Raw genomic sequence first — 14864 nt, 5'->3', positions numbered from 1 at the left:
GGGGAGGTGATTTGGACTAAAACAAAGTTGGGTTGGATGGAAAATTAATATATTTGTCCTAATCAACCGACTTCATTGCGATAGATTGTTTTTTTTAGGACAAGATTAATGCCAAGACCTAAAAAAAATCAACTAATCGATCTCATGGTATAGAATATGATACTAGAGATCTGTATTTGTTTATAAATTGTCTCAACAGATGAATAATACTCAGAATAGCTATTTATGATACTATGCAATTTGTGCCACAAGAACAAAAAAAATGAAGAATAAGGAAAAGGTTGTTGAATCCTGTACTAGTGGAACGTGACACTCCTAATTTTTTTATCATCGTTACCTAGTCATGGCGACTAGGGGCTCACAGACCGGGGGAGGGAGGAACGTGTGGTAGGGGTAGAGGTTCGAATTTTTTTTTACCATCATTATCTAGTCATGGCAATTAGGGGCCCACGGAAGGACGTGTGGTAAGGGTAGAGGTTCGAATCCATGACCTTCTTCGACTTTTACTATCTCGTCATAGAAGGCTTCCAAAAACACATCCACGAAACACTCCGGGAAGAACAAAAACTTAAAAGAAATAGTTTTTCTGTTCGTCATCCTCAACAATTTAGGGTTTTAGGTACTAAAAATGGAGAAAATGGGAAGTAAGGATATTGCGGAAGAAGTTGACACAGCAATGGCTAATCCAATAATTTATTCCGTCCCTTTCCTATAATCTGATAATTTCAACTTGAAACTTCTGTCTTCTGCTCTTCTTTCCAGAAACCTTTTTTAAGTTGTATTCATATGAAATTCTGATTAGATAATTTTGAACATCGTCTCGGTGTGAGAATTTTTCTTTTGGGACTGAGGTTTAATACTTGTGTTGAACTTGCAATACGTGTTCAATATGATTCACTTGTGAAATGGTGAAATGGAATAGGAAGGATATAGAAAATATAACTGCAATCGAATCCAGATTCTATATTTAGTTGAAGCTCTTGTCTACGGCAATTCTATCAAAAGATAATTACAACCAGAGAAAGATAATTTTGCTGCAAAAAATAAAATTGCATCTCTTCATCTTCTTTTTCATAAGTTCATCGCTCTCTGATACGCTCTCCTACCCTCCTTACTCCGGACTCAGTGGCTAACAATGAAGAGGGAAGGAAAAGGAACTTATTAAACCATTCATGGATTCCCAATACGGTTGAACTCTTCTGCCGTCAATGAAACAAGAGTGAATTCACTTTTTGATTCCCAAATACCCTCTAGTTTTTTATACCCAGATTGCAGCACAACTTGCAGAGATACTGTAATACCAGGCGATGTTGGACTTTCCAAAGTCCTACAAAACTTGCCCAAAAAGGTGCTCGGCTTTGGGAGAATTCATCAATGTTATTCGTATAGCTCATGCTGACAGTTACAAGTTGTAAAAGAGAAGCCAAAAATGGTTGTAAAAAAGTATTTAAACATCAAGAGAATTAGAGAGCCAAGCATTTAGAAGAAGCAGTCTGTAATTATAGAGTGTTCTCTGTTTTTTTTTGTTCTTGTTGCAGTTGCAAGGCGTAGCCGGTGTGTATTTAAACCGTGCCGCTTTGGGCTCTGTTTTTTGGTGGTTGCTTGCTTGCATTTCTCCTTCCTTTCTCCAAGAAATAAAATAGACCTGGAGTGCCAGATACATACTGTTGCTAATGTAAGTGTGTCTCCCTCCTGATCCTACAATGAAAATGGACTACCCTACTGTGTCGACAATTTGAAGCTCTGCTGCCTGTGGGCACATGAATTCATCACAGGTCCAACTGTATAAAATTGTGTACGACGTGATGAACAGTGCCGCTGGCAGCCTCTATTGTCTAATCCTTCCAACGTAGAACTGGCAGTTGCTGAATTAAAAACCTCCCAGCCTTGTGCAAGAATGCTTTGTGCACTTCAATGACACTGGTCTTTCTTAAACATTGAAGACAAAACTATCCTACCCAAGAGTTCTGCAAGCCTTTGTGCTCCTAAACCTGGTTTAAGGAGGGTAGGGTCCCCCACTTCCGAACAAGGTGGGTTACCAGAGCACCAACCACCCTGGACAAAGCTCCCAGGCACCCGGAGGAGGAGTTCGGCATCAATCTTATCCAAAACAGGATCATCTTGTTTAAACTTTCTAGCAAAGGGAGCATTGCTTTTGATCATATTCGTTGTGTCATTAATATTAAGGGTTTGTGGGTGTTGTTGTGGAGGCCTATCCCATGAGATGTAGTGCAAGTCATGGTTAACAGCAGTCCGTGCAAACTCCGGGACATTGCAGATGACTGTGTGGAAGTAACCTTCAGGAGAAGACACAAAGTTGGTGTAGTACATAAGGAGAGTTCTTGGTAGGTTATCCCAACCCAATATGCTGTACTCCACAAATTCTCGTGACAGAACCATCCAAGCTGAACCTGCAAAGCAAGATTGCAACAAGATCATAATGAGATATACTCTATAAATATTTTTTTTTTTTGGGGGGGGGGGGGGGATAAATAATCAATTATAAACCCTAGAGAGATGAAAAAGGTGGCTTGGAAAACTCCATGGCTAAGAGCTAGACCAAGGAGATAACAGAAGGGAAGGTTCTACCCAAGGTAACAATAGTAAGCCTGTTCCTTTCGGAATCACCAAAACAATTAGGGGGTTGCAAAGAAAGCTTAAATCTAACATCATGAAATATGGCTTTCCAAGTCTGATCAATGAAGTAAGATTTGAAAGTCTGTCTTCTAAGATTCTACTCCAACCAAGCATGGGAGATAGTAGTCCCAAAGACCAAGTTTGCCAACGTCATAGATGGAGGAACCTGAGACGGAGAATTACACAGATCCCCCCTGCATTTTGACATATCATTGAACCACAGCCCATTAGTATTTTAAGGTTAACTCATAAATTTGAAAGACAACATTTTACTGACCAATTTACCCTTGATGTAATCTATTTGCCCTTTAGGAAGTTACCCTTGATAGGGTTAATGTTACTTTTTTGCCCTTAAGTTGTTACCTCCTTTTTCTTCTTCCTCTTCCTCCTCCTCTAACCGTTTCCTGCAACTCTGCCCCTTTCTTGTTGCCAGCTCTCTCCCTCTCTTCTCCAACTGCTGTATCCAATCTCAAGAATAGTTGTAGAGCTCAAATAAAGTTACAAACAGGCTTGTGTACCACATCCTCTAGCATGGAACTTTATCCACCCCTCATCCCCCCCCCCTCCTTCCCTTGGTTTTCTTTGGTTTGGTTCAAAGGCCACATCCCCCGCCATGCCCTTACCACTTGAAGAGCCTTTAACCTTTGCCTTCCCACCCAATCCTTCCTCACCCACCATCAACTCAATATTAATCCAATTGCATCATGTGTTGGAATGGCTTCGAAGACATTGACCACCTCTTCTTCTCCTGCCCCTTCTCCAGCTCCTTTGGGAGAAATCCACTACCTCTATTTGGCCACGCTCCAAACGCTCGTTTGGGTTCTCTAGGGATTGGGTTTGGTTATCAAAGCACTTCTCCAGCTCTTCCATTTGTGATATGGTTGGCAAATTGGTGTTCAACACCTTGATCTCTCATTTGTAGTGGGAGCGGATGGACCTCCAAATCTAGATCTATCGACTCTAATCTCTATTTAGAGAGCCCTTTGCTTCGATGTCTCTGCTAGGCTTCAATCTTTCCCCACTCCCCCAATTCCTGACACCCCAAGGAACAGAACTATTGGTGTCTCCTGGGGTTTAGGTTCTTCCCTTTTACCGGCTAGTAGGCTGTAATTCCCCCCCCCCCTGTTGTGGCACCCCAATGAACAGGATTATTGTTGTCTCCTGGGGTTTAGGCTCTTCTTTTTTGCCAGCTTGTAAGCTGTAATCTCCCTTCTTCCTTCTTCTCTTGTACATTCTTTCTCCCCTTCGGAGCTTCAGTTAATGAATTTACTCATTTATCCCACACAATAAAGAAATAAAGAAATAAAAAAATAGTTTAACAAAAAGACCAGAATCATTTTCTGATGTTGAAAATGTGGTTTCTACTTTCTACAAAATACACTGAGAAAAGGCCTTGAAACCAAAATAGAAATCCAAGTAGTCTCATGGTCCCTCCCCATAGTCTGGTCCGGATGAGGGTGAGGTGGGTGATGTTTGTTAGAGATGCACCTTCCCATTTGTGAAGAGATTAGTGATCATTTGCAGCTGCCCCTTGCAACCCAAGTTTCTGAAGAAGTGCCAATACGAGAAAACATAAATCTCAACCAAATGGGGCATTCATTAGAATAAATCCTTGCGGGAGACACTTGCTTTAGCATTTGGTTGTTGTGACCCCAACCAAATTCTCAAGTAGTCGTGGCTGATGCACACATCACTGCACAACATATGCCTTGATCATTTCCTTCTCCAAAATGGAGGATTTGGATGAGGTAATTCTCTTCCAAAAATTGTATACGGATGATGATCATATAGTACACCCAAATTCTTTCAAATTCAACCCGCCAATTTCACTTGGAATGTTATGGATTATAACCAGACTGAATAAATCTAAGACCAAAATACATAAGTGCTGAAAATATTTTAAACAAAAAATTCCAATATGGATTACTAAATATTCTGTATGATAGCAACATTGTAGATTCTATGATCAAAAGAGAATTGGGTTTTCTTGGGATACACATATATTACCGGGACTTACAAATACTAAGTAATTCTCATGCCGCCACTGTATGGAGTTTCGGTTTGCTTTCTAATCAGAGAGGTTGAGCTATGAACTTAGAAATTTCTTCCAAGGCCTTTGATCTTATTGGAGGGCATTTTGGGCATTAGAAAATAGCCTCAAGATTAGCGCCAGGCACTAAATCTCAGCTGAGGTCTTCAGTTTTAGAGTCCACACTGGACTCTTCCTTCTCTGGTTTTTAAGTTCGAGTGTAAGTCTGCAACTATTTTATAAATAGTAGAGATGTTTCATTGGAGTCTCTCAATTAATTGAGGATCTTCTTCTTCTTCTCTGTTTTTCTGCAATTTCTTTTCTTTCTTTTATTCATCGCATTCAGTCTTGTGCCATTACTAACATGGTATCAGAGCCAGTTGCATCCTAGAAAGCCTGCAATCCAGCTCTCCATCTTCCTTGATGTCTTTCCATGACAAAGAGAGGCATCGAAGGTCTGGCAGAGTCTATCCAAGGCTGCAATTTGGGGGGAGCAGCACCCGATACTGTATTTTTGGGTTTTATTGATGAAGTAAGGAGCGAAATCTTACGTGTTGGTCTTCAAAATCTCAATCCCTTGATATGATTTGGAAGGCTATCTGTTTTGAGGTCTCTTCTAGATTTCTTTTTTTCTCCCCATCCCCCGGTGATTGACTCTCCCAAGAATAGGCTAATTGTTAGTACCTGGAATCTCACCTCCTCCTTTAGGCCTCCCCTGTGAGAGGCTTGTTCTTCCCTCCCCCCTTTTTCTCCCTTTGTATTCTTGGCGTTGTTGTCTTTAATATCCCTGAAATGCGTTGAGGCGCAGCAGTTGACTGGACATCTAAGGGTAAAGCACTGTTTTGGTGCGGGCCATGAGATTATTCATCCAAAAAAAAAAGGAGTTCCCTAGCAATTTCTCTTTCTGTTGAAGGTTTCGGCAGCTTCTGAATTTTTGAGGTCAGTCAGTTTTGGTTTGCGATTCCATTTTTTCTGGACTTTTCTCCAATTGGAAATATTTTTTTGGGAAGTTTACTGTATTTGGAATATTTTTTGGGAAGCATTCCGCAATTAGAATAAGTTCTTAGAATCAGAAGCTGCTCTCTTCAAAAAAAATTTGAGGTCTTGGTTTCGGTGGTAACCTCTGGAACTTATTACTGCTGTGCTTATGTCAGTCATTTTCTAAAAAGCAATTCTGGCAGAAATCCTTTTGAGAAGAGATCCTGGTATGCAACATATTTTTCTGAGAAAATTCTGATATGTTCTAATTGAGAAATTGTTGGGTGTTGCCAGTGTTATATATATTAAAGTGTTTCTGATTAGATCATCATAACTGAACCTCAGAATTCAATTACTGAAATCATGACATCCACATCCCATCATAATTCTAAACAAAAACTTGAAGGGGCTCTACTAATTTTTATTAGTGGAAAAAGATAGTTCAGATTGTGTTGACTGGTCGTGAACAACAAGACCATCTTACTAAGTCCACTGGGAATGATACATGGAAGACTGTAGATACCCAAAATTTAGGGCAGATGTTGAATTCTAGGAGAAAAGTTTTGTTGATTTAGTTACACATATTGACCCAGTGAAGGATTTATGGAACTACCTAAACATATTATATTCTGGGCATGATAGTCTTTCTACTTATGAGGTTTCACAAGACTTCTATAGGGCCTATAGGAAGGGCAGACCTGTGACTCAATATTTTGCAGACTATAAGAAATGTATGAAGAGTTAAATCCCATTATACCCATCTCATCAAACGTTATTGAGATGCAAAATCAGCAGGAACAACTTGCAGTCATGGGATTTTTGGGAGGACTTGGGAAATAATTTGAATCAGTTAGAGCATAGATTTTAGGAGGAGATAAAGTACCCTCACTGTCTAAGACTTTTCCCATGTACATTGGGTGACCAAAGAAAACACACAAGAATCTAATTCCTCCACCAATTTTGCGTTAGCTTCTTTTACTCCTAACTGTGGCTCGAGTGGTGGGTCAGGTACTCGTGGTCGCGGAAATGGAGGGTCAAGTAGAAACTCTAATACTTGTCATCACTGTGGAAAACCAGGACATATACAGAGATTTTATTGGAAGCTTCATGGTAAGCCACCTAAGGTTGCTAACACTGCATCATTTGAAACATCGACCACTACCATCCCACAGTCAAAAGAAAAAAGTATAAAGATGACTAATGAAGAATATGTGCGCTTCACCCAGTTCCAAGCACTCAGTCTCCACCTCCCAATGCCACCATTGTTCAAGCAGGTAATGTTGCAGTTTATCTTTCTACATCCCGTCCTTGAATCATTGACTCAGGGGCATCTAATCATATGACTAGTGACTCAGTTAACTTTTCATCTTTTTTCCATCATCTTCAATTGTGACCCTTACTGATGGTTCCCATGCCAATATTAAAGGTGTAGGAACAGTCAGTCTTACCCCCATCTTATCCTTGTCTTCTATTTTGTATTTACCTGAGTTTCCTTTTAATTTATTATCTGTTCATAAACTAACTACCACCTATAATTGTTCTGCGACTTTCTTTCCTGGTTATTGTGTATTTCAGAATCTTACGACAAAGAGGATGCTTGGTAGAGGCCGTAAATCAGGAGGACTGTACGTGTTTGATGACATTCTCTCTTCTGCTTACTCAAGCACATCTACCCCTCACCAAATTCATTGCCGTTTGGGCCATCCTCCATTTAATACTCTGAAAATTTTGGATAAACATTTTGATTGCATTTCTTCTTTACCTTGTGAGTCATATCAATTTGGGAAGCTTCACTGTGTAAGTTATCCCCCTTGAGACAATAATAGGGTAGACAAACCATTTTCTCTTGTTCATTCTGATGTGTGGGACCATGTCCTCTTCTTCTTTGGGCTTTCATTATTTTGTTACTTTTATGGATGATTATTCAAGAGTTACCTAGATATATTTAATGAAAAGTCGTTCTGAATTGTTTAGTATATTTTCTGATTTTATGAATGAATTGTACACAATTTGGGGTCATTGTCAAAATTCTTCAGAGAGATAATGCAAAAGATTTTTTTTGGTCCTTAATAATTCTATGGCATCACATCGCATTCTTTATTATTCCTCTAATGTTGCCCCCCCCCCAAAAAAAAAAAAAAATGGCATGGCAAAACGAAAGAATCGCCATCTGATGGAAGTTGCCTGCCTTTACTGTTTGAAATGCAGGTCCCCAAATCCTTTTGGGCTGATGCTGTCCTAATTGCTTGTCATCTTATTAACCGACTGCCCTCATCTGTTTTGAAAGGAGGTGTCCCCTTGTTATTTCCTAATCTTCCTTTGCATAAGTTGCCTCCTTACATCTTTGAGGAGTGTTTGTTTTGTTAGGGATCACCGACCCGGGTTGACTAAACTTGACCCAAAAGCCCTTAAATGTATGGTTGTTGGGTAATCCCGTACTTAAAAGGGGTACCTTTGCTATTCATTTGAGCTTCGGAAATATTTCATTATTGCTGATGTTTCATTCTTTGAGACTATTCCTTATTCTTCTAACATTGTGCATGACTCTCCTATAGATGTGGATCTCCTTGTAATCATTTTTCTACCTGTTACAAATAGGCCACCACTTCCACATGTTCAGACAGAGAACATTGTTGTGTACCAGCGATGTCCGACGACATCTATAGTTTCTCCTACTCGTGTAGCTCCTCCACCTTTGCTTCCTCCACTTGTGGATCTTATGGTAAGTGCTTATGTTTTTGACCTTGATGTTCCGATTGCTCTTCGTAAAGCAACTCGGAGTTGTGTTCAATATCCCATTTCTAACTTCATTTCATACACTAATATTTCTCCTACCTTTCATGTGTGTTTATCTATCATCGAGACTCAGGCTCTGCCCAAGAATTTGTTTGAAGCCTTGTCTAGCCCTGGGTGGACGGCAATGATAACTGAGGAGTTGGCATCCCTAGAGGAAAATCATACTTGGGACCTTGTTCCTCTACCTTCTGGGAAAACTGCTCTTGGATGTCGTTAGGTGTTTGCAGTGAAAGTAAATCCCGACGGTACACTTGCTAGAACAAAGGCTAGAGTTGTTGCAAAAGGATATGCTTAAGTATATGGTGTGGACTATTTGGATACTTTTTCTCCCGTTGCAAAGCTTACTTCTATTCGAATCCTGATCTCATTAGTTGCTACATATCATTGGCCCTTGTTCCAACTAGATGTGAAGAATGCTTTCCTCAATGGGGATCTTTATGAAGAAGTTTATATGGAACAACCTCCAAGGTTTGTTGCTTAGGGGTTGAATGGTTTGGTATGTCGTTTAAAGAAGTCACTTTATGGACTAAAACAGTCCCCACGTGCATGGTTTGGCCGGTTTACTTCAGTTGTGATAGAGTTTGGTCTGTCTCGATGCGTGAGTGATCACTCTGTGTTCTTCCATTAGTTTTGTACAGCGAGGATATTCTTAGTTGTGTATGTGGATGATATAATCATTACTAGAGATGATTCAACTAGTATTGATGCATTGAAGACTTACCTAAAGAAACAATTTCAGAGCAAAGATTTGGGAAAACTTAAGTAATTCTTGAGGATAGAAGTGGCCCACTTTAAGAAGGGAATTGTTTTGTCCCAACGAAAATATGTGGTTCACTTACTATCTAAAAGGGTATGCTTGGCTCAAAGCCTTTGGATACTCCGATGGATCCAAATAGAAACTTATACCTGAAGATGGAGATGCCCTTGATGACCTAGAGAAGTATCAAAGGCTATTTGGAAAGTTAAACTATTTGGTTGTGATTCAACCTGACATTGCTTTTCCAGTCAGTGTTGTGAGTCAATTTTTATCTAGCCCTTGTACCACTCACTGCAGTTGTGCACATATTGAGATATCTTAAGAAAGCTCCTGCACGTGGGCTCTATATAGATCATGGTCATAGGAGAATTGAAAGATTTTCTTATGCATATTGGGCTGGTGCACTGAGTGATAGAAAGTCTACTACAAGCTATTGTACCTTTTTTGGAGGAAATCTTGTGTCATGGAAAAGTAAGAAGCAAACAGTAGTCACTCAATCTAGTGCAGCATCAGGGTACCGGGCCATTTCACTTGTCACTTCTGAATTAATGTGGATCAAATATTTCTTGGGTAAGCTTGGCTTCAGTCACTGAGTCTCCTATGTCTCTGTGGTGGGACAACTAGGCATTATTCACATAGCATCGAATCCTGTCTTTCACGCGCGTACAAGGCATATAGAAGTTGATGCCATTTTGTTCCAGAGAAGCTTCAATAGGGACTGATCTCCACTCATCATATACGAACCGGAGAACAACTGGTTGACTTATTTACAAAATCTTTAGGGGCAGAAAGAGTGAGGTATATTTGTAACTAGCTAAAAATATTTGATGTTTATTCTTAAGCTTGAGGGGGAGTGTTGGAAGGCATTTTGGGCAACAGAAAATAGCCTCGAGATTTAGCGCTTGAGCTGAGGTCTTCAGTTTTAGAGTCCACACTGGACTCATCCTTCTCTGGTTTTTGAGTTCGAGTGTAAGTCTGCACCTATTTTATAAATAGAAGAGATATTTCATTGGAGTCTCTCAATTGATTGGGGCTCCTCTCAGTCTTCTTCTTCTTCTTCTTCTTCTCTCTGTTTTTCTGCAACTCTTCTTCTTCTTCCCCTCTGTTTTTCTGCAACTTCTCTTCTTTCTTCTCTTCATCACATTCAGTCTTGTGCCATTACTAACAGATCTATTGAAATTCAGTAACTGAAACTGATTGGATAAGGCAATCTCTTGAGCTTCCTCCTCTTCTGTTGTTGGTTTTCTAATCTTAAAGTTTTGTCATTTCACTTTGTTGTTAGGGCTTGTGGGGGAATATCAATTCCGGTATATGTGTTCTGGAACATAGTCTCAGAAAGAAGGGTGAAGAGAAAAACTCTGGACACTGTGTCCCAGCGTGTTCAAATAAAAGTCAAAGTCAACATTCATGGATGGGGCTCAAATTTTGGTTTAAGGTAGGATGATGTTAAAAACAATAAACTCTAAACCATTGCAGTGATTCAATGGTCTGATTTGAACAAAATTCAAACAGTAAATTCTGAACTTGAACAACCAGAACTATAGGATCTTTTTTAACAGCAAATCAGAGGCTTTGATCAGCCCAAAAACCTAGTTAAAGGATGCTCTTTCATGGTCTTAGAATGCCCCCAAATGGTAAGTAATCTGATAAACAGACTACCCACTACTTCTAATCTTAATTTATAGTAAAAGAGGCTAAAAAACAGTATCTAAAAAGATACCAAAATCACTCTCACTTTCAGGTTAAATCAAAATTCAGGAAGCATACAAACAGCAGATAACAGCACTTGCATGAGAATATTAGTCACAGTCCATTTGGAACTGAAACAGTCGAAAGGAACTGTCCAACATCAGGGAGTTGTAATGCATCTTTACAACTTGTACCATAGCTCAAAAAAGAAATAGAAACAACATTAAGTAACCATCGTATGAAGTAGGTTGATGGATAGAAGCTAGGAGAACATAAGAAAGGCCACCAGGAAAATTTGCCTTTATTTTCCATATGGAAGCATGTTTTGAGCTGCTCCACATCAGTGTGCCACAACTTTCCCTTTATTTTCCTGATGGAAGCATGTTTTGAGCTGCCCCGCAGCAGTGTGCCACAACTCTTTTTGTCATCTTATATAGCTTAAGGCAGGAAGGGGATGCTTATGATATTCTGGCTGATAAGTTTATAACACAGTCTAAAACTGAGTGCTCTGACAACAAAAAGGGGCCAGGAAACTGAGATGACACCAAAAGATGCCCAGGCAATGTCTTGAAAAGCATTTATATAGAAGGACTCACAATGTATCTTCCACATTACTGTATTTTATACTCTTAAGGAAAACAAGATAGAAATAACTGAATTTAACAGTGTAAGAAAGTTACCAAAACCGTTAATGGCTGATCCAGTAGAATCAGCAAACTAGGGTCTATATGCTGAAAAATGGGGAATACAGAGAAACTTCTTAAGCCTCATGCTTATAAATAATCAAGAGAAACAATTACCACTAACTTTCTATAGCTTAAATCACTCCTATGTTCTAAACACTTGGCATTTTGTATATTGTTTTATATATTTGGTCAAGAGGTTTACTTGGTCGGTAGCACAATTTTCTTAATGAGCTCAAAGTGTGCAATTTTCTGTGGGCATGGTTTAGAAACTGATAGTTGGGATAAGGATATGATTATTGTTGTTATGGTCTAGAAACTGAACCAGATACACAGCCTTGAACTGACCTAAATCCAATTGTGTATCTAAATGGAGATGAACAAGGATAGGAATCTTAGAAGATCATTTCATTGTTAGAGTTTGTTTCTAAGCTTACTAGGTTTCTTTGTTAGTTGGATGGTCATAATTCAGTTTTTGTTTTAGCTAGTACTAAGATGAAATTTCAGATATGAGATTAGCTGTATTTGGATGCAATTTCAGGTATCAGTTATGGTTTGAAAACCTGTGTGGCAGTGCACTCCCCCTTCCTCTCTCTAAAGGGATTTCTTCTCTCTACCCTGCAAATCTGGTCCTTCCCCAGATCACTTGAAACTTAATGACTAATGCTTAGAGCGTTGAGTGTTCAATTTTCATTACGAAGAGAAACCTCATAAAGTTTCATGTGCAGCAAATATGAAACACTAATAAATCCTCCAAGTACTAGCGGATTATACATAAGCACAAAGTAATGGAAGGACTGCTGACCGGTAAATAATTTAAAAGCTGTTGGCAATTCCCTTTGCTCAGTCGCAAAGAAAACACTTGACTTAGGTGCCATATAAAGGCCAGGGTCTATAAGCATTGGTTTTCCCCTTTGATTCCTGCATCAACAGCCATAAGATTTGTCAGGATGTACAACATGAACAATGGGGAAAGAAGCATGCTTATGATATAGTAAACTGAAAAATCCAAAGCTTACAACTTCCATCCTAGTCTGCCGGTGTGCTCTATGAAATTGAGACTTCTATTCAATGATGAAAATGCAAAAAGAATATCTGTATTCACCAAATTTGTCAGAAAGGATCCCTAAAGCAGAGTAGCAGACCACTTAAATATCACAAAATACAGAACAAGGTCAAATCAACATGTATCCAGATTATATTTACACATACCATCTTGCGTCATGAGCGGATAATCTGAAGCGCTGAGGTTTATGAACCAATCCCATTCCTTGCTTTTCTTGAGAAGGATGGCACATGCATGAAGGGTATTGGAAACCATTGTGGGTCCTCTGTAAGTAACCATGTTAGCTTTGGCAGTCAAGTGCACGTTCCCTACCTTGGCAAATATGGTATCATTTTCCACACGAGAAGCAAGAGCCTGTCGTTCCTCTGCAGATGATTCCAGGTCCAAATGAACAACGTACTGGTTCAGTGGATGATAAAGCACATGGAGAGTCCTCCAGAGCTTATCTAGATCACCTTTTGATCCAGAGATCAAATATGCAAATCGAGAAATATTGGTCTCGGAGGGAGGTTGTGGGAGCAAAACCTTCGTTTCAATAAAAGCACGGTTGATCTGCTCTACAGACACTCGTGATGGGAAGATTGAGAAAAACGATTTTATTGTATGTGTTGAAGAGATAAGACCCATATTGAAGGAAGTAGCAATTATGAAGACACATATCACGGAGCTTACAACAAGCGGGAATACCCATTTCTTCTCGACCTTTAGTGGCTCCATAGCTAATGAGTTTCATGAAATCTGCCCAATTTTTATCATCCTTCCTAATTTTAACTTATGATTCACCAAAGATCTTCTAACATGTAAATACTCTCATTCAAGTTGTGAACTGATCCTATTGTGTTGACGAGCTTATGTCGGATAGTTGAAAAATACCTGCTAAATTAGTAACCAGAAGACAAAAGCATATTAATCAGGTTGAATTTGAAAACTCACTGAAGGAACAAATAAATAAGACAAATTCCATCTGTGGACTGAAAGTGAAGCCACCTTCGCAATCCAACAATGCAATCTTGACCATGAAGCCTCTAAATCCAGAGAGACAGAACCAATTACGAAAATCCAAATTAAGTTTCTGTCTGTTTGTTTTAAGGATTGAATGACTAAGCTAAACCAAGAATAATATAACACAGATAGAAACCCAATGCCGTTACACGCTTAATTAGCAGATTGATGACCCATAAACAGAATCAGACAAAACACAGAAGATCATGAAAGAATCATAAAATTAAAGTTGTCATGGTTTCCCCATTTAATTACAGCAAGACAGTCAATAGAGAACACACCAAGCAGAGCAAAAACAATGAAGAACCAATACCATACGATGCAGCAAAACAGAACCCATCAACCATGATCCATGAGTCGCCCTGTTAAAAGAATTCTAAAGTGAAGCTACAGCTACACAGTTTAAGAACGAACCTGTTGCAAATGTGATTTTGCAGCTAGAAACCCGTTTGTGCACTTCCACAAACAACACACAGGAGGAGAGAGAGAGAACCTGGCGTTAGAGATAGAATAAGAGCCGAGAACGGTGAGGGGAGAAAGACTTTACTCGTGAGACTAGGGGATGTAACTTTTGACACCTGTCAGAAACTAAAGAACAGTGGTTTCGAACACCTGACAAATTATTATTTTTTCCCCTTTTTTTTTGGGTTCAAACCTGACACATTACAACAGTCATAAAATGAGACAAAAACCATCTGACACGTTCCTTCCCCACTTTCTCGGATTGAATTTTGCAGTTTTTTTAGTGAAAACTTCTGGAAGAGAATCTACGCGTGAGCAATGTACAATAGAATGTTGCGGAAGGTGAAACTAGCATTTTCTTTAGGCATCCAATGAAGCACGGTCATTACCAAATTAAAAATAAAATAATAAAACACAGCACTTCAACCGTTTGATCTTTGATTCCGTGTCATCATGATCAAATTGTGACGTGTCAATGTAGATTCTATCTGATTGAGTCTTCGCCCGTCGTAGACGCCATAAGGACATGACATTTTCCTGGGGAAAAACCAGGAAACCTTATTGTTTATTTAAATAATTATACAAATTATAACTCGAAGACGTAGTTGAGACGTGCAAAAACTGGTTAGGACGAACTTGAGTTCCACAAAATACTATTTTAAAAAAATAAAATAAATAAATATATGACAGTCTAGATTCGATGACATAAATCTAGTTTATTAGTGCCATTCATGATTTTATTAGTTTGAAACTTAGTCATAAATG

The 14864-nt window shown here is 39.1% G+C and overlaps 1 protein-coding gene across 2 annotated transcripts; it reads right to left on the bottom strand.

Annotated features, from left to right (window-relative positions):
* Positions 1-1623: 1623 nt before the first annotated feature.
* LOC149025632 (beta-glucuronosyltransferase GlcAT14A-like) lies at positions 1624-14205 on the bottom strand. 2 transcript variants are annotated; one of them, XM_089145837.1, is made up of 5 exons: positions 14052-14205; positions 12782-13511; positions 12589-12664; positions 12375-12490; positions 1624-2411 (listed from the first exon to the last, which is right to left on the bottom strand). In XM_089145837.1, exons 2-5 carry the CDS (start codon positions 13350-13352, stop codon positions 1912-1914), a joined length of 1263 nt encoding a protein of 420 aa, XP_089001963.1. In that variant the 5' UTR covers positions 13353-13511; positions 14052-14205; the 3' UTR covers positions 1624-1911. The 2 variants fall into 2 exon arrangements, with proteins under 2 accessions (XP_089001963.1, XP_089001962.1); XM_089145836.1 differs by having other exon boundaries at positions 12782-13508.
* Between the last annotated feature and the right edge of the window lie 659 nt (positions 14206-14864).

The sequence above is a fragment of the Hakea prostrata genome, chromosome 2 (assembly GCF_041222555.1).
Source record: "Hakea prostrata isolate BN-2017 chromosome 2, UWA_Hpros_2, whole genome shotgun sequence".
NCBI classification, from domain to species: domain Eukaryota; kingdom Viridiplantae; phylum Streptophyta; class Magnoliopsida; order Proteales; family Proteaceae; genus Hakea; species Hakea prostrata.
This window is presented reverse-complemented; position numbering and strand designations above follow the sequence as displayed.